Genomic DNA, 26,285 nt, shown 5'->3' with positions numbered 1-26,285 from the left:
CCTGGCTTTCTGGGCTCAGTCCGAGTGCCTGTGTTACCCCATCTTAGAGGAAACCGGCCCCAAGAGAAGGCGTGCAGGGCACGTAGGTGACTGGCCTGTCGGCAGCTCGGCTCTCTGAGCCAGATCGGTGCGGGGTGTTCCTCGGGTAGCCCCTGGCGATGGTGAGGCCAAGGGGGATGGCAGCAGCTTGCAGGTCATGTGGCCCTGGGGCGTGCACAGTGGGGGTTGGCCCCTGGGCTCAAGCTGGATCCACAGATCCAAACAGCAGTGTTGGTCCTCAAGATCCTCACACAGCCTTTACCGAGCACTTACTGTGGTATGTGCGCTTTCTGTGCAGGACCAGGAGCCCCCGAGCCACTCCAGGAGGGGGGTGTCCTCATTACCATTTCACCACCATGTAAACTGAGGCCCAGGAAGGTGTGAACCCTTGGTGGAGGTTATGGAGCACGGGACACACCCCCTGGCTTCCCTGGTGCCAGCCTGTCCACGGCGGTCTGTGGCTGAGGGCTGGTCAACGGGGCTGGGGTGAGAAACAGCAGGGACTATGGGGGCAGCGACCAGAGATTCAAGTGCAGTCTTGCTGTTGTCCTTGGCAAGGCACCACACTCAGCCTCAGGCTCCTCATCTGTAACAGCAGGAGGGGGCGGTCCTAAAATTCCTTTCTCCCAGGGCCTAGTGAGGGGTCCAGGTGGTTCGGAAAACACTGTGCCCTAAGTAGCCCGGCCCACCCAGGTCTCAGTCTCCCCTCTTGGCCAAGGTGAGCCCAAGTCTGGGGCAGAGGGAGCCACCAAAGCTCCCCAGGTCCTGGGTGGGAGGGGATAGGGTATGGGAGGAGGCCCCAGCTCTTGCCTGGAAAACAGAACTCACAGGGGGCTTCGTCCTATCCTGTTTCAGTCCACAGGACCTAATGAGGCAGGGAAACAGGCCTAGGGGAGACAGGGCTCTGCCACCTCAGGGCTTCCAGGATTGCAGCTGGGTGCCCCCTGGTGGCCACTGGCCTGCATCTGGGCCCCATCGTGTCCCACGCTTAATGCGTGGGGAAAGGAGTCTTGGAAGGCCGGCCAGGGTTAGGGGTAGCTGGAGGCAGAGCCCAGGTACCCTAATCAGACCCACCTCTAGCTCAAAGAAAGTTGTCCTCGGTTCAAAACCACCTACCGGAAAATGCACGATAAACGTGCAGCTCTACAGCAAGTACAGGTACATGGCTCCTTCTAAAATTGTACAATTAACAACTTGCACAACTGCACGGGTTTGGGAATCAAACCTCTGGCAGGCTCCAGACCCAGCACTGCCCCGTCCCAGCTGCCAGGCACTGGGCATTCAGCAGCCTCTGCCTCCACAATCTTATGCCCCTGTTCCCCCCCCCCCCCCCAGCCCCCCACCGCTGCCCCGCCAACCTGCTCCGGCTGACCCTCCCTGTGCCCTTCTGAGCCCAGTCTGTCCACCTGTAATGAGGGGAATTTTAACTTTGCATTTGAGAATGCCTGTACCTCCTCCCTCCTTTTGCCTGAGGTAAAGCCCGCCCCCTCCCCTCCCCGGGCTCCTGGGGGCCCCAGTGATGACACGGAAGGAGCAGGCTGGAGGGGGATTTATTGACATTCCTGCTTTGGGTCTGCAAGCTGGTTGCCTGCCTGTGAGATGGGGTGGGGGTAGCTAGGAGGTGCACATCTGGACAGCAGGGGGACCCAGAGGGGGAGGCGAGGAGGGACCAATGTCACTTGTGGCACAAGGCCTACACTGGACAACCTGAGGACGGCCCAGAGTGATCCGCGGTTACACCACACACCAGCTCTACCCCCGGCCTCCCCCACTTCTGGGTCGGGGCCCTCCTTCGCTCCCAGCACCCACCGCGAGGGACGGCGCTGTCCAAGTTACCCTGCCAAGGACCCTCCTGCCGAGGACCCTGGGGCTCCTGGAGGGGCGGGGACCGGCACAGAGGGCTGGCAAGCGCAGAGGCCAGGACACGCAGTCTCCTGCTCAGACGGAGGCTTCTCCAAACCCCAGACCCTGTCCTCGGGCCGCAAGTCCTCCCTTCCTCCACCGCGTTCACACCGCGTCAGGGTCTGGAATGCTCCGCCGCCCTCCGGCCCCGGTGTGCGTGGAGGGGCAGGGCAGGGCAAGACGGGGGGCACCTCCAGGCTGTGAGACGAGGGCCCAGGGCAGAGGGGAGCTGCACGGGTCTGTCCGGAGCAGGCGGCGGCTCAGCCGCTGTGGTAGATGCGGAGGCGCTGCACGATCTCCTGGCGGCACAGCGGGCAGGTGCGCAGCGGCTGGCAGCACTGCTGGCAGCAGCAGACGTGGCCGCAATTGAGGAAGATCATCTGGGCCTGAGGAGGGAGGGGGAGCGTCTGGGTCCTGCCCCACCTGTTCCTGGAGGCTGGGCAACCTCCCCCCGCCCCACCCCGCCGTCCTTTACCAGAAGCATCTGATACCACCAGATAGCACCACGTGATGGTGGTCATCACCCACCACCAATCCTGGACCCTCCGTGCCCTCCGACAGCTACACAGGAGGCCACACGGCGTCTCACCAGCCCTGCCCCTTGGACGCGCAGACTGTCTTAATTGTTGCCTTTTTGTATCCTGATCAGCCCCTCGGTCTACAAACTACTCCCAACAGCATGGAGCGGAAGCCTCGTAAGCACGCTTGCGCTTTGCTTTGGCATTTCCTCTTTTTAGGATTTATCCTGAGGAAATAATCAACTCCGTTCAAGGCTATTTGGTACAGCAGAGTTTGCAGGAAGAAACATGGGGCCCAAAAGCAGGGGTTTGGTTCCATTTATCACCAACACCTCCCTACACATCATGCCATTCCCGGTCTGTAAAGACCGTGGAGTAATTCAACTGCTAACATGGTTGCTTCTTTTAAGTAGGATCGCACGGCGGAGGGAGGGGAGATTTTATACGCTATGTTAATTTTTACAATAAGCATTAATTTGTTATAGATTTTTAAAGACAGCTTTTTAAAAGCCTCTTCAGAGAAAATTGTGCTGTTAGTATTTAAGGACATGGGAAATTTTTCTTAAGTAGGGGGGAAAAAGCCCCCTCTTTCAAAAAAAGAAAATAAACCCCAGAAAATGCTCATATTTGGGTCATAGGATCACAGTAATTTCCTGTATTTTTTGCTTTCCTGGATTTCCCAAAGTTTCTAATGAATACAATACACTTCTACCAATGAAAAAAAGTGTCTAGAAAGAACACGAGTCTGGAAAGGCTCAGGATGGGTGCCGGCCCGGCTGATGCGTGGGGGGAGGGGCTGCTGCCCCAGACTCACCTCTTGTTCCAGGCACACGACGCACTCTGAAGTCTGCACCTCCAGCTCTGCCGGGGGAGCAGATGGGCTCACGGACTCAGGCAGCTCCTCGGGGGCAGTGGGCACCTCCATGGCCCCAGGGACCTCACCCTTGGGTGGGTTCAGTGGCTCTGTGAGGATCAGAGGGATAGGCTGAGCCAGTGTCATAGCCCAGTGATCCCAACCCCACAGGGGGTCCCCTGGCTCTGCCTGCCACGAGTGGACAGTGAGCTCAGGAGGGGCACTTTGATCTCACGGTAGGGGTAAGGGCCCCCTTAACTCTTCTGAGCCTCATTCCCTCCTCTGTAAGGCAGGAGTGCAGGGAGGCTGGCAGGGATGGTCACAGTGCTGGTTATCTGGGGCCTCTGACCCCTGACCATTCCCCGGATCCTTCATGGGCACCCTGCAAGAGGGCTTGTCCCTTTCAGGGAAGGACAGCCACTTGTCCAAGACCACAGGGCCATCTGGTGGTAGAGCCGTGGTGTAGGAGTTCTCGGTTAGGGACTCTGCAGTGGATGGGGCAATGCTCTCAGCCCCTCCTCCAGGAGACAGGATGGGCCGCTGCCCTCAGGTCACCAGGAAGTAGGGACAGGAAGGAGAAGCCCCCAAGGCTGTCCCCTCCACCCTTGCCCCTCCTCTGCCCTAGAGCCAGCATCCCCCACCGGGGTCCCAACAGGCAGGACACCAGAATCAGCCCTTACAAAATGCAGTCTCTTTCATATCATGCAAAGTACACCCCCACCCCCGAGTCTTCGGCAGCCCTGACGCCCATCCTGATCACGGCTCACATTTTTCCATCTACCCTATGGTTTGAAGGAGAAGTTTTTATAATTGGAAACATCTGAATATACATTTTTTAAGGCTGTTACAACACTAGGCTCTCTAAAGGTACCATGGTGCCCCCAAACCATCACCGTCAAGGGGCTCTTCTATATGTAATGGGACACCTGCCAAGTTCTGGGAGCAGTAAGAGAATGTCAGGAAAATGGCTGAAGGTCTCCTGCCCCTTCTGCTGCTGAGAGGAAACCATCCCACCCAGCCTTCCCTGCAGGTGGACACAGTCAGGAAGCCGCCCTGGGGATGGTGGGGGACTGTGGGAGGCAGGTGTCAGGAGGGGGAGGGGCTCAGAGTGAAGGGAATCTTTGTTGCGGGGGTGGGGGTGGGGGGGTGGGATGAGGAGACCCCAACTCCTGATGTCAAACTTAACCTGACCTCCCTCCAGTCTGACAGCAGGAGGGATCAGGGTTGGAAAACATCTGCAAGGGGAGGAAGGTGTCTAATTAAAGGACTGTGAGTTTAGGGACTTGGTTAGGTTGGGTCAGTGTCTCTGGAATAAAACTGGCTAGAGAGCTGGAGCCCGAGGACATCATGGCGCTGCCACTGGCCCAGACACCTGGGGACCCAGGGCCTCCTCCCTGCCGGCAGCAGAGCTCCTGCCTCGCCCCTGCAATCTGGTCTGGCCACCCCACCTTTAGTCTCTCCCCTGAACAGACCCTGCCTGAGGCTGGCAGTGCCATGGGCTCGCCCCCTGCCTTCATCCTTGTGCAGGCCCGCTTCCCTTGCCAAGGCCCCTCGGCCTCTTCTCGAGGGAGGCAGTAAAGCTCAGCTGTACTGAGGTTTACATACACTTGCCAGCTGTGTGAGGTTACGGCAGACACATTAGCCCCTCTCCGCCTCCGTTCCCTCATCTCTCAAATGAAAGGAACAGCAGCACCCACCTGCCAGAGGTGCCATGACACGGTACCTGTAAAGTGGTTGACAAACGCCTCGTACCCGGATTATGCTCGGACACAGGGGATCCCCGACGCCCACCTACTCCTACGGCAGCCACAGCACCTACCTTATCCGGGCCTCCAGGCGCAGCTGGAGTGGCTTTATGACCTGCCTTTACCCCTTTCACAGGTCACCACGAACCTTGTTCCACGTCCAACTACAGGCCTGCCCGAGGCACAGTGTCAGGCACTGGCTAGGGCTGGTTTCTCCCTCTACTGCAAGGATCTGGGTGTGTGGTTCCCTGTGTTTGTAGAATAGCTTTAGGGAAGGTTCTAGGACAGGGAACCACGAGGGCCTCTTCTGCAAGGAAGCTTCTTTGTTCCCCCATTTTTGTGGCCCGTTTTTCCCGTTTGTAAATCCTGTTCCTTTGGGAGGGAATCTTAAGGACTGGCAGGGGCTAGGACTGGCCCTCAGTTCTCATCCTGAAATGTAAACAGGGGACGCCCCGAGCCACAGTCAAGTAAGGTGGGGGCCTCTGCTCAGGAGGTGTCCTGGCGTTGGTACCTGGCTGGATCCTGGCCGCACCCAACAGCTCCCGGACTCTCCGCAGGATCTCGTGCTGCAGGCCGGCTTCCGAGACGCCCACCTGAGCCAGTTCAAGGAAAAGCAAGTTATGGCCTGGGCTGCGTGAGAGCTCGCTACACAGTACAGAGCCATCAGGACTGCCTCATGGCTTCTGGCACCTTCCACTGGACACATGGAGGCCTGCGCCCCAGGGTGAACATGAGGCAGTGCAGCACCACAGCTATGAAGATGACCAGGTGGCAGGGAGAGAAACAGAGGCCCCAAAGGAAACTGACACTAGTAACAGCTACAGTTTAGCACGTGCTTCCCCTGCGCCGAGGAAGGGACTCCTTCACCTGCATGACCGCACGTCAACCCCACGACAACCAGTAAGACAGGATCCAGGATCAGAGTTCACGGGAAGGGCCAGGCGGTTCACGCCGAGGCCGAGCGCTGGAACCACATGGTCCCTTGGGCGGCAGAGCCCCCGTGCAGCCCTCCAGAGCCTCGGTTTCCGGGCCAAGGGACAGGTGACACAGCAGCAGAGTGGTAAACGGCATGGACTCTGGCACCAGACCACTCACGCTCCAGTCCTAACTCCACTGTGTGACCTTGGGCAAGTTATCACCTTGCTGTGTCTCAGCTTCCTCGTCTGAAAAATGACAGGGACGAGAATACCCTTCTGCCTGGGTTGTTGGGAGGGTTCAAGGTGCTAGCACTCGAGAAGCACTTAGAATAGCACCCGGCGCGGGCAAGCGCTAGAGATGTGGGCCATCATTATTTGGCTCATGTGAAGAGTAAATGAAGAACGCAAGGTGCTCAGCTCTACCCAGAAGCAAGCAGGTCCAGGAAGTGCTGCCGTGCCACGTCTGCAACACCACGGCGTGGGCCAGGGCTGGAGCAGACCTCCAAGGACTTGTCTTGGGCCCACAACGTGAAGGTCCAATCTGAGCGGGTGGGGCAGCCTGGGGTCAGAACTCACATCCCTGGATTTTCTTAGGCAGATGGCGTGCAGGGCACACGCAGGGGGTTAGGGACCGATGGGGTAGGTGTTCTGGCCACCTGGAAGCAAGCGGACCCTGGACCACTGGGTAACGGCAGACCTCACCAAGAACCCCACCAGAGTAAGTCGACTCTCGGCGGATCGGACGGCGGCCCGGTTCACCCCTCAACCTCCCCTGGGGGGCTGCTGCTTCCCACCTTGGCCAGGTCCCCAGGGCTCATCCGGCTCAGCGTGTCCAGGGAGATGCGGTGGTGGGCAAAGATGGGCAGGTAGTGTTCAGCCGACAGATCCACCAGGAGGGCCGCCAGCTGGCGTTCCATGCCTTCTTCCTGCAGGACAGACCCACGGGGAAGCTGAGCGCAGGCAAACGAGACCTCGTTACTTACAATGGCAAACAAAGGCTCCGGATGTACTTAGGATGGGTTTCCTTGGCATCTTTCCTACAAAAATGCATACGGAAGTAGAGAGAAAGGTACTAGGAAGCTCACTGCCACTCTATCTGGAAATGGGAACATGGTGAGCAATCAAGTACCTATCAAGAGGGGGCTGTTTAAAATAACGAGGGTTCATCCAGATACTAAATGCTATGCAGTTGTCTAGAAACACGGAGATGATCTATTAGGTATATGCCTGGCAAACTGCCCATTGTTTTTTTTTTTTAAATTTTTTTTTTTCAACTTTTTTTTTTTTTTTTTTTTAATTTATTTTTGGGACAGAGAGAAACAGAGCATGAACGGGGGAGGGGCAGAGAGAGAGGGAGACACAGCATCGGAAACAGGCTCCAGGCTCCGAGCCATCAGCCCAGAGCCTGACGCGGGGCTCGAACTCACGGACCGCGAGATCGTGACCTGGCTGAAGTCGGACGCTTAACCGACTGCGCCACCCAGGCGCCCCAATTTTTTTTTTTTTAACGTTTATTTATTTTTGAGACAGAGAGAGACAGAGCATGAATGGGGGAGGGTCAGAGAGAGGGAGCCACAGAATCAGAAACAGGCTCCAGGCTGCGAGCTATCAGCACAGAGCCCGACGCGGGGCTCGAACTCACGAACCGCGAGATCATGACCTGAGCCGAAGTCAGCCGCTTAACCGACTGAGCCACCCAGGCGCCCCAACAAAAACCAGTGTGTGTGTGTTGGGGGGCATCTCCGTCCCGCCCACGGCAGGTGTCTGTAGGCAGCTCCTGTGGCCCACCTGTGTTGGCCTCGGACCAGATGAATGCACCCGTCCTCTCTTTTCTGTCCCTCCAGGGCTTAGCACACTTGTCTCCAGAAATATGAACAGAAATAAACTAGAGAGATCAAGAACCCAGATATCACCAAGGCACAGGAGGGCTCTCGGGAAGGGTGGGTGCCAGCAGCCCTTACCTGCAGCTTCAAGGACAAGGGTTTCTGGTTCAAAAGCCGTTGATACTGAATCAGCCAGTAATTTTCCTGCCTGGTTTCACTTTTGGCTTCTAACTCTGTCTGCCAGGGACAAAACAAGTACCATCAGCTATAAACCAGTAAATAAAAAGTCTAATGACCGTGGCAACTGTAAATGATGCTCTGGGCAGGTGCAGGGAGTGGGGCGGTGTTTGGTAACTTACAAACGATGTTCCCACCCACCACGGCCTCACTGTTTAAACTACTGAACGGGAAAGGCAGGAAGTCCCTCTATCCCTCTACCCCCGTTTCTGCTGTGAGCAACCTCAGCCAGGGACCATCTGGGGGCGGGGCCTGAATCTGGGCTGCAGACACCTGGCACCACGCTCTGCAGGCCCCCTACTTGGGCTCAGGAGCTTGTGACAGGCAGGGAGACAAATAGGATTCTAAGGACAATATGAGCTTCTAGAGTGGGCTTCACCCTTCTGACAAAGCTGAAGAATTAGAAAAGGTACTGAAACAGGTTCCTTCATTCCTCCATGAACAAGCAGTCACCGAGTATTGTTCTAGACCACGCATGGTTCTAGGCGCTGGGGCCAGGGCTGTGAACAAAGGATACTAACAGCAGCAGCGAACGTTTTCAGAGTGCTGCGTGCCAGACCCCACTATGCACCGAGATGCCATTTTCCTTAATTTGCACAGCTCTGGTGTGTGTGGGGGGGGTGTAACTGCACAGGTGAGGAAAGGGAGGTTCAGAGTGACCAGGAACCTGCTCAGGTAAAAGCTGCCCGTGGTCAGGGCCAGGACTTGGACACAAGTCTGTTTTGCCTTAAGACTTGTACTCTGAGCAAGCCAGCCAGGAGCCAAGACTGTGGCCACACGGTGGGGACGAAATAAGATGTGGGCTGCAGGACTTCAACACAGGCATTTCCCCCATCCCTTGGGGGGGCCTGGCTGTCCTTTGGTGGTCCCTCCCAGACCTTGTGGAGCTGCTCCCCTCTGCTGGTCCCTACCCTCCCTGGGCTGCAGCCACAGCACTCTTCTGGAGCCCATGAACCTGACAGTCACCATCTGCTGAGGTGGTCCTTCCTTCCCTGGATGGGGAATCCTCTGAGGCCCCTCGAGGGCAGGAGCACAGGACCAGAGCACATGGCAGCTGCTGCATGAGGCTAACGCGCTGTTCACACGTTAATGCAACTTGCAGGCCATGGCAGTAGGGGATGGTGAGGAACAGGCAGCTTCTGACTGGTCTCAGCACATCACAAGGGCTGGTGGGGGGCTGTGGAAGCTGGTCTCCCTCTTCCCTGCACTCTGCAGGGGCTCTGCCCACAGGAGCTCAGAGGATGTCTGGAGCAGCGAGGACACCATAGGAGCAACCGAGTCTCTGAGCCCCAGCTGGCGGGCCTGGCCTCCGTCTCCACCACTCAGATGCCCACAGGGTCTGGTGAAAATGACTCCAACTTGCCACCCCTAAATGGGGCTCTGCCACTCTGACAATGTGCCAGCCTCAAACCCATTTGGGTACAGGGGACAGCTGGGTATCTCCTGTCAAAAGCTTATTAAACAGCCTGCCCTGGACACAGAAAGTCCCCTCCTGGGCATCTGCCTTGAATGAATACTCACGGCCATTGTCAATACTTAGCTACAAAGACAGCACCGCTCAGAAAAGTGAAAAACTGGAAGTAGTGTGAATTCTGGGCACGAGGCTACGATGGCCCATCCAAACGCAGCCTGGGAGAGCGCAGAGGACATTTCAGAGACACGAAGAGAACAAACCAGAGAAGCTAGTTCTAAAGGGATGTGCTCCATCTGAGGCTTACACAGAACATCCACGCACAGCTTATAAACACTGCGTCGCAGTGTTTAGAAAACACACATTCAAATGTTAGCATTCGAGAACTCTCGGGAGGGAGATTCTTTTCCTCTGTACGTTCCATTTTTTCTCTGATGAGCCACTATTACTTGAACAAAAGCGCTTCTAAGAATGGCAAGTGTGTTTAGGGAGAGCGAACCCATGTGCGACCGGGACGCAGAAGCCGAGCGCACCAGGATTTCCCGGAGCTCTTCCTCCCGCTGCGTCTTCTCCTTGAGCAGCTGCTGGAGCAGGGAGCTCAGGGCCCAGCGCTGCTCTGAGATCATCTCCTGCAACACAAGAGCAGGCCCAGTGCCGCTGGAAGTGCATAGCTCGGCGCCCAGAGTCCCCAGGGAGTGGCAAGTCCCACCCCTCCCTGCCTTTTCCAAGCCCGGCAGCAGGGACCCCACAGTGGGCCCAACTCAATTAGGTTGAGCGCTGGGGGGCACAGCCAAAGGGCCCCTCTGTCTGGGCATCCCCTCCCCATCTTCTCCCCGTGGGGGGTCAGGCCAGGCATGGGATCTAGTGACTGACGACAGTGGAATGGTAAGAAACATCAAACAAAGGAAATGATAAGCCACAGGTGTGTGACTGCAGTCTCACGGACTACAGGCAGGGCATGTGGGCAGAAGCACAAGCAGGGCAGGTTGGGGTGTATCCCCGTAGGAGTCTGGAAGGCTCTCACACAGATGGAGGCACATGCAAGCTGGAGTGAAGCCCTCGCCTGCGTCTCTGTTCCACTTGTTTCTTACTCTTGGAAACCCATGGAGGCCCCCCCAGATGGGAGCCCCACAAGCTCGAACGGCCAGGAGACATGGGTACCTGCCAAGTACGGTGGCTGTGTCTTCTCTGAGAGCTACCCCAACCCCCTCCTCTCTGAGGGCCACGCAAGGCTCCCAAAGGGCCTTGCGTTGGTGAGCTCACCCCCGTGGGGTGGCCCTGTGACGCAGGCTGGGCCTGAAGATTAGTTCATTTTACGGAGGGGAGAAACAAAGGCCTAAGAGGGGAGGTGACCTAAGGTCACACGGCACACCTGTGGCAGCCCACAGACCAGGACTATAGACCTTAGCACGCTTTTACTGAGTCGAGAAGCCAGGGGACAATTTAAGACTTGTCTGCTGAGGACAGACACAGGGACAGACGGGTGGCTCTGCTCAGAAGCCTGGTGTGGGCACAGGTCCTCACACACCATTAATCAATCCCCTTTGGGCAGAAAGGGGTCAGAGAAGGGCAGAGTCCAGCCTTCTTCCCCTGCCTGCCCAGATCACAAAGCGGGACTACACTGGGAGAAGGCCCAGGTCCCGGACACACAGTCCAGGACGCCACCTGCCGGTCCCTGCTGCCCCCACACTATACAAGCAGGACACCGAGCCCAGGGCTCCCAGAGAAGCCACCTGCAGGGAGTGACACACTAACAGTTGGGCGCTTTCCTCCAGACATCCTTGGGACACCAAGAAAGCTCCTTCCCCAGAGGATGTCAAGCCCATGAGTTGAACCAGCACCCTAGAAGCATGGCTTAGGGAGACAGGGAGCTCAGCAGTGACCCTCCTTCAAAACAAAGAGATGGAAATGGGTCTGGGTGAGCCTTGGCAATGAAACCCTCTTTCCTCTGACCCTCCTGCTGAGCAATAGGCTGACCTGACCCTAACCTTGGCCTGTGCTGAGCTCAGCCCCCAGGCTGTGCTCCCATCACAGTCACGGAGAAGACCATCTGCCTGTTGGGGAGCGGCTGCTGGGAGGGAGGCATGGGGGGCCCGGGTGGGGATTTCCTCTGGGGCGGGAGGGACAGGCCAGGGAGCCCTACGTACCTGCAATGCCTCTGTGTCCAGGGACTTCCTCTTTACCTCCAGCTGTGTCAGCTGCAATAACTCAGTTTCTATTAACTTAATCTAAACAGAAGACGAGACAGGGTTTTTTTTTTAATTCACATTAACCAAGGTTCGAATCTGTGCTGCTCTCTGAAGGCCAAGTGGGGTCTAAGAAACCTTTCGAGGGTCTCACGAATGAAGGGGACTTAGGTGCCTTGGGAAAGCTCTCAGTGGGAGTTTAAAATAATCAGCTATTCCAGGGCCCCGAGCGCTTATGGGACACGGACGGGCCTGTCCTGGTGAACTGTTGTTCAGGAGCTGATCGTAGGGCCTGGACCACAGAGGGTGCCAAGAGCTTATGAAATGGAGATGGGCCTTCCTTTAAGGTTCAGGCCAGAGTGCAGACCAGACACAAGTCCTGAGTGCTGTACGCATCTGACTCTCTCGCTTCCTGTAACTGCCATCACAGAGGAGAGCAGAGGGTAACGGAGGGGACTGTGTAATACTGTAATACCATTAATAGTAGTGGCTGATGCTTACGGAGCATTCTGTGTGCGAGGCCTGTGCTGTGTACTGTATCTGTGTCATTTCATCAAATCTCCTCTGGGTATTAGGAGGTATTCTGGTCTCCATTTTATAGATGGGGAAGTTGAGGCTCAGTGAGGTTAAGTGACTTGCTCAAGGACACAGAGCAGGTCAGTAAGTGAGCCCTTTCTCGGGGACGTCCCTGCTCAGGGTCTGAAGGGGAACAGGTGGCCTGGTGGGTCAGAATCACCCACAGTGAGGATGTCTGGGGGTCAGACCCCATAGCCAGCGACTCCTCTGCCCTAAGCCTGTGACCCCTATGGTTCTTGCCCCTAAGTTCCTATGGCCCCAACCAACCCCAGGTCAGAGGAATGAGCTTCATGTCCGGCAAGGTGGGGTTGAAATTAAAGAGGGAAATAAAAAGAGAAGTTGGTTTTGGCCAAAAAGGAAAAGAATAAAAAGAAAAAAATACACATGCAAAAATGTACAATTCAAAGTGTGCCAAGTAGGATGTGATGACCACTCCCGAGACCTGAAAGCCGACTCCGTCTCCGGCCTGCGCGCCCATGGTCCACCGCACCCTCCAGAAAGCCCAGAGGGTCCAGCAGAGCCTGCAGGTTGCCGGCAGAGCTGGGACCTCAGCACATCCGCCCTCGGGGACATCGGGACCCCTGTCTGCCCCCGTGGGACACCCCATCCACCATCCAGCTTCTCCACCTGAGCTGACAGAGGTGGCCGGGGTGAAGCCAACTGCATTTCCCCAGCAAGGGGGTCCTGCCTGGAGTGTGGTGGGTGCAGAGGCCGCCCAGGGGCTCCAGGCCGCAGTCGGGCACTACCCTTCCCGTCTGCCCAGGGCGTCGTGGGAAAGGAACCGGTCACATTTGGGGAAGTCCACTTGCTGAGCCAGCACGGGAAAGAGCCACCTATGCCGTCCAGGAAAGCACGCAGGAAGGGGGCGGCGGGGGCACCGCCCACAGCACCCACCTGCTTCCTGATCTGCCGGTGCATGAGGTCCTTCTTCACCTGCAGAGCCTCAAACGCAGCCTTCTGCATGGCACTCTGCAAGACAGCAGGGGCTGCTCAGCAGGTGCTTGGCGGCCTCGCTTTCCCAGTGGCTCATGCCAGGGGAAGGCTCAAAATCTGCTCAAAAACACTTTAACGTAGGACTACTCTGCCTGCTAGCAAGCACGTGACTTTTCAGCTCACTTGTTCGCATTTCAGAGACAATACTTATGAAAGGCTTATCAGCGCCAGATGCTACACTCAGTGCTGCTCCTGCATCGTACACGGACTTCCCACAACCAGTGATGTGGGGGCTTTTTACTGCCCCATTTCACTGATGAGGAAGGTGAGGGAGCAGATGCAAGTGTGCAGTCTGGAAGAAGTCAAGGCGCCTCAGTGCTGTCTTGTGGGCTCCACCCCCACGGCGTGTTCACCATATCCTGCCCCTGAGGGGTCCTTACGATGGAGCCACACAGCACGGGGAGTGGGTGCCTGCCAGGGAAATGGGGAATGCTTCTCTAGATCTCCATGATCAGAAAGCCACCCCCCTCTCCCTTTCTCTGCCCCCCTCTTCCTGAGTCTGTACATTTCTAAATGGACTAAACACCTTGGGTCTTAACAAGCTCTCTAAGGACAGGGCTCCATGTCGATTTCTGATGCTCTGCCCCAGACTCCCTGTGCCCACCCCCCCCCTTTTTTAAAGTTTACTTATTTTTGAGAGAGAGCGCGAGCGAGAGAGCATGAGCGCACATGAGCCAGGGAAGGGCAGAGAGAAAGGGAGACACAGAATCGGAAGCAGGCTCCAGGTTCTGGGCTGTCAGCACAGAGCCTGACGCTGGGCTCAAACTCACGAACCGTGAGTTCGTGACCTGAACCAAAGTCGGAAGCTTAACCAACCGAGCCCTCCAGGCACCCCTCCCTGTGCCCACCTCGAGCCCCCGTCCTCACGCCCTTGTACCCCTGCCCCCACTCGAGCCCTGGGCCCCCCACCCTCACACCCTAGGCAAGGGCTCACCTCCTGCAGGATCTGGCTGATGGCTTTGTTCTGATCCATCTGCTGCCATGACAGTATCTGCTGGAATCGCTCATCCATTTCGGCCATGCTGCCAGAAAGACAGCAAATTAATTCACTCTCTGAACATTTTCTGCCAAGGACCTTGGAGATCAAGACAAGCCATTTACTCATTCAAAAATACTCAAGAAGGACCCGCAGGGGGCTACACCCCGGGCTGGGCACAGACACAGAGTTAGTCTGAACCCCGTGGCCCTAGAGGGAAGGCGATGGGAGTCCGTGTGTCTTGGGACTTGGGAGAGACCATCTCCGGGCCCGCTCATCCACCCCTCCATCAGAATCCCCTCTACAATGCCCTTTGAAGTGGTGGCCTGGCCTCTGCCATATCACCACCAGCATGGAGCTCCTGACCTCCTAGTTGAGCCACTCGGGCCATGAGAAAGCTCTCCTGCTGGGTCAAAACAACCACATCTCACCGTGGGCCCCCAGCATTTCTCGCCCTGGTCGTGAATCTCCCCTTAGAACAAGTAGAGTGCTTTGGGCACAAAAATTCAAACCCTGCATCCTCATGTATGTCCATACTTGGGCATAATGTTGGTTTTGAGTTTATTTCAATCCTCCAACAACTCCAGAGGTAGGTACTGTGACTTATCCCTGTTTTTCTGATAAGAAAACTGAGGCTCAGGAGAGAAACTAACTGGCCCAGCACTTCACGGTTACGGACAGAAGAAACGGGGCCTGAATGCGGGTCTGTCCACCACGCTCCTAAGCGCGATGTGCTACCACCAAGAAAGGAGGGAGAGATGCTCCACACCTCACCTCTGTGCGGACACAGGGGAAGGTGGGGCGAGGGGGCGGGGGAACACAAGGCAGTCTGTGCTCCTGGCCTGTCTCCTGAGCCCCAACAGCTTTGCTCCCCTGGCTGTGCCGGCACATGTGTCTCCTTCAACAGACATACCCACAGAGATGTGATGAACTTGGACAGCCGGACCCCAAGCTGCCACCAGTGTGAAAGAGACTCCATTAGCATCCCCTCCAGGACACCCTGCTCCCAACCCACACGGACGCTCGATCACACCCCCACTCTGCCTGGGTTTGAACCCTGGCTCTGCCACTTGCTAGATTTCCTTGGGAGTGTCCCACAGTCTCTCTGAGCCTCAGCTGTTGTGACAAAACGGGGCTAGTAACAACATGGTCCCTCGTAGATTCAATAAGCTAACACACACCACGTGGCAGGACGCCTGGCTCACCGAAAGTGCGGGAGAAGCAGGGGTGAGCGCTGTCACTTTACCATGGCCTGACACAACCATGGGGTCCAGCTGGAAAAACCACAAAGACCAGTCACCGCCTGCCCCTGACAGCATGGCTGAGGCGGGAACTTCAGAGCCCAGCTCTCACCCCATGATCCTGGGTCCTGAGTCAGCACCCCAACTCAGGAAGCCTCTCCTTACCTTACCTGGAACAGGCCTGCTGGACCAAATTCTGCCTCTGGGACTCGTAGGCCACCTGGATGAGCCGGTTTGTACAGCTCTCGGTCAGCATCTGCTGCATGGCGGCTGAGGAAACACGGGGGTGGGGGTGGGCTGAGAAAAGGGGACCGCTCCCGGGGGGCCTTGGAGGGTTTGCTCATCACCCCCATACTTATCCTTAAAAAAAAACCCCACTTTTTTAAACGATGCAAGTAACTTACGCTTGAAAGGCTAATTGTAAAATACTGAACAGCACACACACAAGATCTTCTATCATCTATCACCCAAAGATGTTAATTTTGATACATATCCTTCCAATTTTTAATACATATTTATGGATTTTTAAAAAATTAAGATGAGGGGCGCCTGGGTGGCGCAGTCGGTTAAGCGTCCGACTTCAGCCAGGTCATGATCTCGCGGTCCGTGAGTTCGAGCCCCGCGTCGGGCTCTGGGCTGGTGGCTCGGAGCCTGGAGCCTGTTTCCGATTCTGTGTCTCCCTCTCTCTCTGCCTCTCCCCTGTTCATGCTCTGTCTCTCTGTGTCTCAAAAATAAATAAACGTTAAAAAAAAAAATTAAAAAAAATAAAATAAAATAAAAAATTAAGATGAAAGAATTGAAAGCAGAGAACTGAACACTCGTACACTCATGTTCGTAGCGCTGTTATTCACAATGGCCAAAATGTGGAAGAAAGCCAAGTGTCCACTGATAAACAAAATGTGGTATATACACACAGTGGGATATTTTTTAACTTTGAGAGAGCACGCATGCGGTGGGAGGGACGGGGGAGAGGGCGGGGGCGAGGGAGTCCGGCCCAAGCAGGCTATGTGCTGTCAGCATAGAGCCCAACATGGGGTTCGAACCCATGAAACAGGAGATCATGACCTGAGCCGAAATTAAGAGTCAGATGCTCAGGGGCTCCTGGGTGGCTCAGATGGTTAAGAGTCTAACTTTGGTTCAGGTCATGATCTCACGGTTGAGCCCTGTGTCAGGCTCTCTGCTGTCAGTCCAGAGTTCACTTCAGATCCTGTTTCCCTCTTTCTCTGTCCCTCCCCCACCTCTCCCTTACTTGTGCTGTCTCTCAAAAACAAACACTTAAAGTCAGATGTTCAACTGACTGAGCCACCCAGGTGCCCCTACACAATGGAATATTATTCACAGCCTTAAAAAGGAGGGAAATTGATACCTGCTACAACATGGGTGAACCTCGAGGACGTTATGCTGAGTGAAAGAAGGCAGTCACAAAACGACAAATGCTGGAGGACTCCACTTATGTGGGGGTATCTAGAGTCATCAAATTCAGACAGAAAGTGGCATGGGGCGTTGTACAGGAGCTGGGGGAGGGGGATGGAGAGGAGTGTTTAACGGGGACAGAATTCCAGTTTGGGAAGGTTCTGGAGATGGCTGCATAACAACATGAATGTACTTCGTGCCACAGAATTGGACAATTAAAAGTGGTTAAAACGGCAGACATTATGTTACATATTTTACCACAATAAAAAATTTAAAAATGTCACAACCTTAAACACAACCACTTCTCATGGTCTGTCACCACCTCCCCATGTCCACGAGGCAGCATGAGGTTTTGGCTGCAGGGGATGGCGGTGCCCGGATCACAAAAGTTTAGTTAGGTGATCTTTTATCTGGGGGCATTTGGACTCTTTTTGCAATTATTAAATGATAAACGTCCTTGCTCAAACATCCTTGTGCAATCTGATTTGATTATTTCCTAAGAATAATTTTTAAGAGTACAGTTTTAAGGCCGTGAATAAATAGGAATGTCCCTTTCTGCCTTCCAGAAACATGCTGCTGATTCACATCCCCTTTGGCTGTGCACAGGGCAGCCTGATACTACATATGTCCTCAACTACTCTGGTTATTACCTTTTCTTGCCTTTTCGTTATTTTTACCGAAATTCTTTCATTATAAAAACACATGCTCATTTTCAGGGCGCCTGGGTAGCTCAGTGGTTAAGCGTCCAACTCTTGATTTCAGCTCAAGTCATGATGTCAGTTTGTGGGACAGAGCCCTGTGTTGGGCTCTGCACTGACAGTGTGGACAGAGCCTGCTTGGGATTCTCTCTCTCTCTCTCTCTCTCTCTCTCTCTCTCTGTCCCTCCCCTGTGTGCATGTTCTCTAAATAAATAAATAAACTTAAAAAAAATACATGCTTAGGGTGCCTGGGTGGCTCAGTCGGTTGAGTGTCTGACTTTGGTTCAAGTCACGATCTCAGGGTTCGTGAGTTTGAGCCCCATTGGGCTCTGTGCTGACAGCTCGGAGCCTGGAGCCTGCTTCCGATCCTGGGTGTGTCTCTCTCTCTGCCCTGCCCCACCATGTACTCTTTCTTAAAAATAAACACTTAACAACAAAAATGCTCATTTATAAGAAGCTAAGCAACAGGGAAGGAAGTTTGAAAGGTGAAAACAAAAGTTCCCAACACCAATACTATTCCCAATCTATTTACTGACAAATATCTTCTGGAGATGCAAACACAAGTTTTCTTTTTTCTAAGTGGTGGATAATTTACAACAGGGACATTAAGGACACCCCAGCAGGAGGTAGTGAGGGGAGGTGGTGTGTGGACAGCGCCCGGCGTGGGGCCTGTGTGCAGCATTCCGCTCTAGTATCCAGGCTCGGGAGGATGGCGCCGTCCAAAGAGAGTCATTTGAAAAAAGGAGGAACTGACTCCTGGCCTTCCTTGGCACGTGGCTTGATCCTCTGAGCTCTCAGGATCAGACCAGAAGGCCCCCTCATTAAGTATGGACAGTGTGGTGCCCCAGGACCACCTCCTGGGAATGGCAGGACGGGCAGCTCCCAGGAGCCCAAGTGGGGCCGACCACAGCTCTTGACAACAGAAACCCTACAGCCTCAGTGGGATGTTCACTTAGTGCCAGGTATTAGCTCATCTGACCTTCAGAAGGACACTAGGGGGCGGTAACAGTCATCCTCCCCAGTTAAAGGGAAGAACACAGAGGCTCAGAACAGTTAGGGACCAGTAGTGCCCCTGAGGTCACAGGCTTGTTCCTGCGTCGGCCTGACACCAGGGCCCACGCTCCATGTCTGGATTTTGCAGCCTCCCTCAAGGACACACACTCAGCGCCTGCCGTACGTACAGAGAGAAGGCAGTCCACCCTCTGCCCCCAGTCAGACAAGCCCTGCTCCCAGGACCCCGGACCTCCCACCCGAGACTCACAGGCAATCTCACGCCTCCGCAGGTTCTCAGTCTCCTCCTGAGTGATGGACATCAACTGTTCCATCCTTATCCTAGAAACAAACAAACACTCCATCCATTTTTGTTCAGCAGATGTAACGTTTTCAACGGGGAATCCCAGCAGATGAACGCCACCTTCTCCGGGAAGCCCTCTTCGATGTGCCAGCCTAGGCATGCTCCTGCTGGCATCTCGCACTTCCAGGGGAACCCAGTTACCTCCAGCCTTGTACACGGAGTATCTTGCATAAAAAGCTCAACATTCCCTTAGAAAAGTGGGCAAAGGACACAGACGGCCACTTCACAGATGCTTAAATGCAGGGGACCAATAAACATATGGAAAGAGATACCTGATAACTAAAGATCTTTTCACCTACCAGATTGGGAGATTAGGAAAACTGAGGACCACCCACCAGCAGCAGCAGCGAAGGTGGTAAAAGGGCACGTTCATGTCCTGCTGAGAGGAGTATAAACTGGCAAAATATCTTCTGGAAGGTAATCTGGCAAGACCTACCAAGAAGTCCTTTGAATATTTCCTACAAAAATATTCACATAAATGCATAGGGGGATATTTAGGAGATGCTCACTCTAAGACTGCTTATAATTATGAAAAACTGGAAACTTAAATGTCCACAGAGGACTAATTAAATTAGGATTTAATCATATTGCAGAATATTCTACAGCTATTACAAATAAGGCTTTTGGCATTGAAATCCATCCATGATCTAGTAAACAGAAATGAAAAAGTATGGACATACATGCACGTTGCATGTGTGTACATCGTTCCCCCAGAGTAAACTAGGAATGGTGGCCTGGAGGGAACATCTTCTAAAGTCTCTGTTGGGTCGCATTTTGTTGGAAGAAGCATGTAATCACCTTGGCCTCTTGCCCAGGACCACAGGCTGCTCAAGGGAAGGCCACATCTGGTGCTGCTGGACCCACAGCAGAGCCCACAGGGCCCAACGCAGAGAGGGCACTTGGTAAGCATGAGCCAAATAAACCAGTCGGCCACAACCCAGCTTGGCCTTGACCACCTGGGTCAAGCTGCAGTGGGCAGGTGAAGGGGCTACCCTGCAATCCCACGGGAACTCCCTGTGGGAATTCTTCCCAAGCAGCCAGGGGCCTAAAAGGCAGACACAAGGACTGCAGCTAAGTCCACGTTGCTATTTTGGGGATTCCAGGGAACCAGGGGGGATTCCAGTTAATCCTGGCGGGGAGGGGGACAAGAAGGCAAGACAGAGGGTATGGGGAAAGAATGGGGGGCTCGTTCCTCTCAGCTACCATCTTTCCTAATCACTGAAGCTGTGCATCTCAACGAACAGGGAAAACACGAAGGAAAAAACCCAAATTTCACCACCTCTAATTTCTGGTAAACCACTCAGGGTGGGTCCTTTTGCTTTCTGAGCACAGATACGTGCCACGTCATGAAGAAATTGTACACTGTTCCGCCTTAGTTAACTATAGCTCCCGGTTTTCTACTCCATAATGGATTGTGTTTCCCTTAATAAGAAATGGATTTTTCTCTAATTTAAAATTTTTTAATGTTTATTTTTGAGAGAGAGGCGTGAGCAGGGGAGGGGCAGAGAGAGGAGACACAGAATCCAAAGCCGGCTCCAGGCTCTTAGCTGTCAGCACAGAGCCCGACTCGGGCTCAGTCTCACAAACCATGAGATCATGACCAGAGCTGAAGTCGGACGTTCAACCAACTGAGCCACCCAGGTGCCCCTCTAATTTTTTTTACACTAGCAATATAGTTGGACATTACACATTTTTATTTGTGTCTCAATTTTTCTCAGGAACGTACATATGTGTTCAACTTGCAGGCAGTGATTTATTTTTAACCCAATATTCCCTAAGGAGGTGAATCTCCTTACAGCTTTAGGAAAACTTTCTGGCATAATCCTTGAGAATCACAAGACGTTATCTCCCCAGACCACTGCCTCCACCACAAGGCAAACGCCATGAAAGGGCTAGAGTGAAACACTAACCTTTCATTTTCCAGCGACTTCAAGATCTCAGAACTTTTCTTCTGCCTGCGAAGACAACCATAAAGGGTCCCTGCAGTCGTCACCTGCAGGCCTGTTTGCAACAGAACCGTTCTCCCCTTCGCTGCACTGGCTGTGCAGAGCGGGCTTAGTCACTGGCCCAGGCCCCTCAGCCCCGGAACTTGGGGCTCTGTGCCCTTGGGCCAGTTCCTCAGCCCCGCCAAGCCCCAGTTCCTCATCTGTCAAAGGGGATCATAATAAGAAGGCTTCATGGAGTATTCGTAAAGAGTGACTAAGAGAACATACACAAAGTGCTCGGCACGTGAGCAGCATCCAACAAATGGTAGCTTCCCGGGACACCCCGGAAAGGAGAGCATGCTGTGCGGCACGCGGCAGGCTCGCTCGGGCCCCACGTGACTGCTGTGTGATGGCCCCGTAAGGAAAAAGCAAACGGAAGCCTGGGAGCAACAGGGGATGTGGCACACCTGTTTCAGGAGGCTTTCCACAAGGGACCCCAACTGGACTCTCTCAGGCTTCTTGACAGCTCTATCTGGCTCCCTCTCCCCCAAGCCCCACCAAGACCTGCTCCCAGCAGCCCCTACCTTGGAGAGCATTTGTTAAGGCAAATCTCACTGTGGGTAGAATGGCTGACCTCAAGGCAACATGTTACTTGGAACCCAAAATATTGGAGCAGGATGTGACCTCAACTCTCCTATTAAACCCACTCATTTTATAGATGGGAAACCTGGGGGGCGTGGGTCCCACGACAAAACAAAGACCAGGTCATGCCCAGATTAGATGCTTTTCTCTTTGGGTTGGTGCAAATTGTGGCACCAAGATTGGACCCGAACAACGAAAACCTTGGGGCAGGAGTGAAGGCTACAGGGGAGAAATGGACCCCTACCCTGGGCTCTTCAGAGGGTACCACAGGGGGGGAAGGTCTCTGGGTTTGCGAACTGGGGGCCTGACCTCTGATTCTCCTGCAGGAGTTTCTGGATCCGGTTGGCGATGTTCTGCTCCGTTTGCTTCAGCTGCTCCTGCAGCCGCTGACGCTCTGCATCCAGGTAGCGCTGATGCTCACTTAGGCCCTGCTCCAGCCGGGACTGCTCCTGCAGCAGGACAGGTGGCCGTCCTGAGCTAACACCAAGGATCCCTGCACAGGTTTCTCATCCCTGCCCTGCCCTGCCCGGCCTTCCTGTTTGATCTTGGACGAGGTCTTCCCCTTGCTAGGCCTCGGGGTGTCTGTACACACAAGGAAGCTGGGTTAGGTGAACTGTAAGGGCCCCCGGGTCTGGGAAGATCCAGCGAGGGAGCTTACCACCACCGCCTCCCCACAGCAGAGGGCCCCCCATGGTAGGGAGTGCACAGGCAAGCCTGACCCCACGTGGCCGCTCACGGACCTCCTTGACCGTCTGAAGGATCTCGTCCTTCTGATTGCTGCTCTGCTGAAGGAGCTGGGCATGTTCTCGCTGCCCGAGTTCCAGGTGCCGTTCAAACTCGAGTTTCTCCAGCATCTTCTGTTCCTGCAAGAATGTAGATCCCGGTGATGGTTGGCTAGGCTCCGCGGACATTTGCACATGGGAGCAGGGGGAATCTACCCTTCACCTCTGAACTGTGAAGGCTGTTAAGTCTTAAAGCTGAGTAATAACTCCCCTTCCTGCCCACCCCCCCCACCTGCCTGCCCAGGGCCCAACTGTAATAAAACAGGCTGGTCCCTGGCAGAGACTAGTGGTTTAGAGTCGGGGGGTCTCTGAGCCTCAAGCTTCTCATCTGTGAAGGCGAGATACCTGGTCACCCACTGAGGCTGGGTAAGCATGTGGTGAGGCCATGTGTATAAGAGGAAAACTTTAGTTTACCCTCTAATTTACAGGCAGGAAGAACTTGCTCCCTCCAATCTTTTCTAATAATTGAGGTCTTTGATAAAAACAAAAGTGACCGAGGAGAAAAGGAAAATTTTCTTACCTTCCTCTTCTCATAGTCTGAGAACCTATTCTGGGGAGAAAAAAAAGACAGTGATGAAGAGGAGGTAGACAGCAGTGGGGTTCCCCAGCACATGGCCAGAATTGCCAGGCAGCGAGACCCCATTCAGACTCTTGGGAGCCCCCCGAGGCGCTGCATCAGAATGGTGGGGCGGGTGGGGATGAGGAGGTAGGGTAGTCTGATAAAGGGTCCCAGATGGTTCTAGTGGACACCAGAGCTGAGAACCACCTGGTTCGGCACACCGTGGGAAGCTCTTCAGGACAGTCCTGGGGGTACAGGACTGAGAAGAGAGACCAAGAAGTGAGATACGTGGCTCCCTGTCCATATAGCATGCCTGCAGTGCCCCAAAGCTCTAGCCCACCAAAATACTTGGAAATGCACAAAGGTACGTGTGCTAGTTCCTGTAGAACTTTTTGTTAAGATGTTAGAAAAACAATTGTAATGTTTATTTTTGAGAGACAGAGAGAGAAAGAAGAGTGCTTGAGCAGGCGCGGGAGGGGCAGAGAGAGAGAGAGAGGAGTACAGAGGATCCAAAGCAGGCTCCACGTTCATAGCAGCAAGCCTGATGTGGGTTTCAAACACACGAACCGCCATGACCTGGGCCAAAGCCGGACACTTAACCAACTGAGCCACCCAGGCACCCCCTTGTGGAACTGTTCTAAAGAGTGAAACATTGGCAATAACTCAGATGCCCAACAGGTGGTTACTTCAGTAAGTCATGGTACATCCGTGCAATGGACCACACAACTGTCAAATAAGGGGGCAAACGTGGGGGAGCTACCCAGAAAGAAGTCTGCCATGTTTCACTGTGTGCAGCAGGATTCTGTTCTGGTCAGAGAGGCAACAAAATTCAACTCGGAGCTTTGAGATGGAAGTCAGTTTGCGATGATGACCTCAGGAGAAGGGGTGACATTCATGTGGTTTATGTATATCTGTATTGTTCAGACTTGTAACAAGGAGCGTGAACTATTCTTGTACTGAAACAACACACACACACACACACACACACACACACACACACACACACACACACACAGATTTTTTAAGTGGCCTTGTACTTAGTTATCCAGCTTGGAGGCCAGGATCAGTCTTTATCAGAGCCATAAAAGCAACACACTATAAGGAAATCAGATTTGTCCCATGCTGAAGTAGGAATAAAAATTTTTAAATTAATTTTTAATTATACAGATAGTATCTGGGGCGTCTGGGTGGCTCAGTCGGTTAAGCATCTGACTTTGGCTTTGGTTAAGCCACAAGGTCATGATCTTGTGGCTCAGGAGTTCGAGCCCTGCATCCAAATCTCTCTCTCAAAAATAAATACACACAGGGCAGGCACCTGGGTGGCTCAGTCAGTTAAGTGTTCCAACTTCAGCTCAGGTATAAATAATATCACGGTTTGGGAGTTTGAGCCCTGCATCGGGTTCTCTGCTGTCAGCATAGAGCCTGCTTTGGAGCCTCAATCTCCCTCTCTCTCTGCCCCTCCCCTGCTCACTGGTGGGTGGGCATAAAAGCGCTTGGTCTCAAAAATAAACATTAAAAACTTTATAAAAAATTATACAGCTATTATCGGAATACATTTTCCTTATTAAAAAAACACAGCATTTAAGCATTCCCTGACCATTCCCCAGCCTGATCCTGGTTCCCTCCTGCCCCCTGCCATGTAACTACCACTATCAGACCCAAGTCCACAAATCTACTTACACAGAATTTGTGTCTTTGGAAAATATAGAAGATTTGTCTGTGTGCTCATATATAAATACACGTTTTGATGAAGGCATAACTCACATACTATAAAGGTCATTCTTTTTAGTATGCAGTTTTAGGCATCTTGACCAATGCAGTCATGTAACCATCACTGTAGTCAAGATCTAGAACAATCCCATCACTCCCCAAAATTCCCTCATGTCCCTCTGTCATAAAATTGCACCCCGCCTTTAATGGCTATTACTGATCTGTATTTGAACCTCCTAAACATGAAAAGGGAAGTCTATATCCATCATGTTCTGCAACTTGTCCTTTTCACTTACCCATGTGTCCTATGATCTGAGCCTGCACAGATTTAGCTCATGGTATGGACGGGAGGCTCAGCCTTTACCCACCGATAGACATTTAGGGGGCTTCCAATATTTTACTACTGCAAATAAGGCTGCAATGAACATTCTTGTAAATGTCTCTTTACACAAGGGTCTCTCTGGGGATACATACGGAGGAGTGGGGCTGCCGGATCACGAGCTATTTGACCTATATTATCAGGTTATCTTCCACAGTGGGAATATCAGTTTCCATTCCCAAGAGCAATTTATGAGGCCATGGTTTCCCCACACTGTGGCCAGGAAATTATCAAAGTAACATCTGTGCCAATCTGAGGGTGAAATGGTATTTTAATTTACTGGTCTCTGATTACTAGGAAAGTCGGGCATTTTTTCGTATTTACTGATCATCTATCTACACAGTCTTTCTTCTTTTTAAGTAAGCTCTGTGCCCAACTCTGGGGGGCTTGAACTCATGACCTTGAGATCAAGGGTCACATGCTCTGCTGACTGAGCCAGCTGGATGCCCCTCATCTGTACTGTTTTATTCTGTATAGTACCTGTTGCTATATCTCTGGCCCACTTTTCTTCTCTTGGGATGGTTTTCTGCTTCACTTTACTGCTTTGGAAGAGTTCTTTAATATATTGTCTGCTAATCCTGCATCAAAAATGTTCGTTACAAACATTTTGAGAGGAAAAACTGACAATTTCCCTAGGTAGAAATCTCCCCCTCTCTAATTCTCATTGAGCTGCCAGCAGACAGACAAAAGCACGAGGCATTCACAGTGGGCTCTGTATGACAGGGAAGGGTGTCACCAGGGAACCGGAGATTAATAAACAAGTCACTGGAAGAAGCCAAACCTGAGGCAGTTGGTTCCTCCTCTGCCTGCCATCAGACGCCCTGGGCTCTGAGCCCTCTGTGGGAACACAGATGGGGCCAGAGGCGGTCTCTGTCTGGTTCCAGTGTCAGGTGATACCTGGCTGAAGTGGTAAACCCTGGCCAAGCTTCCTCCTCCACGCCGGTCCCAACGTAGGTCACCCCCAGGGACCAGGGAGGGCCAGCCTGTTGCCGTGCTGACACACGTGCTTCTCCTCAGACGGAGAGCAGGACAGGCTTCCCGTACAGCAAGGGGCACCGAGGCAGGAAGCGCTCACTGAGAGACAACAATGAACAATCCAGACACGACCCCCGACTCTCACAAAGCTTCATCCAGCAGGGGAGACAGCCGTTAAACCATCTCCCACATGAGTCTTCACTTAGAGCTGTAGAGGTGCTCCCAAGGAGACGTGTGGGCACCGAGACCACATGGCAGGAGACCTGACCTGGGCTGGTGTGGGGGAGGGGAAGACTTCTCAGAGGATGTGGGGTCTAGACAGAACTGAAGGATGAGATGGAGTTAGCGAGAGGTGAGTGGAGAGAATTCCAGATGGGGTGAACTGCAAGTTCAGAGGTCCCGGGGAGTTCGGGAAACAGAGAGGAACCTGT

General features: G+C 53.6%; 1 protein-coding gene across 6 annotated transcripts in view; it reads right to left on the bottom strand.

The window, feature by feature from the left end:
* The window catches only part of LRSAM1 (leucine rich repeat and sterile alpha motif containing 1), a 45,645-nt gene that overhangs the window by 4,339 nt on the left and 15,021 nt on the right, over positions 1–26,285 (bottom strand). For 3 of the 6 annotated variants that reach the window (XM_043567408.1, XM_043567413.1, XM_043567411.1), the window contains 15 exons: positions 22,752–22,781; positions 22,190–22,312; positions 21,759–21,898; positions 20,793–20,837; positions 18,790–18,860; positions 15,588–15,687; positions 14,135–14,222; positions 13,102–13,176; positions 11,593–11,673; positions 9,979–10,074; positions 7,936–8,034; positions 6,769–6,900; positions 5,569–5,650; positions 3,274–3,422; positions 2,235–2,327 (listed from right to left, as the gene is read on the bottom strand). In XM_043567408.1, coding sequence (XP_043423343.1) covers positions 2,235–2,327; positions 3,274–3,422; positions 5,569–5,650; positions 6,769–6,900; positions 7,936–8,034; positions 9,979–10,074; positions 11,593–11,673; positions 13,102–13,176; positions 14,135–14,222; positions 15,588–15,687; positions 18,790–18,860; positions 20,793–20,837; positions 21,759–21,898; positions 22,190–22,312; positions 22,752–22,781 — 1,404 coding nt within the window. Of the gene's footprint in view, positions 1–1,572; positions 2,328–3,273; positions 3,423–5,568; positions 5,651–6,768; positions 6,901–7,935; positions 8,035–9,978; positions 10,075–11,592; positions 11,674–13,101; positions 13,177–14,134; positions 14,223–15,587; positions 15,688–18,789; positions 18,861–20,792; positions 20,838–21,758; positions 21,899–22,189; positions 22,313–22,751; positions 22,782–26,285 lie in introns of those variants that run through there. The other 3 variants (XM_043567410.1, XM_043567409.1, XM_043567412.1) reach the window with 3 other exon arrangements.

This window comes from Prionailurus bengalensis, chromosome D4 (genome assembly GCF_016509475.1).
Source record: "Prionailurus bengalensis isolate Pbe53 chromosome D4, Fcat_Pben_1.1_paternal_pri, whole genome shotgun sequence".
NCBI lineage: Eukaryota > Metazoa > Chordata > Mammalia > Carnivora > Felidae > Prionailurus > Prionailurus bengalensis.
Note: the sequence above shows the minus strand (reverse complement) of the source record. Positions and strands in the feature narration are given on the sequence as shown.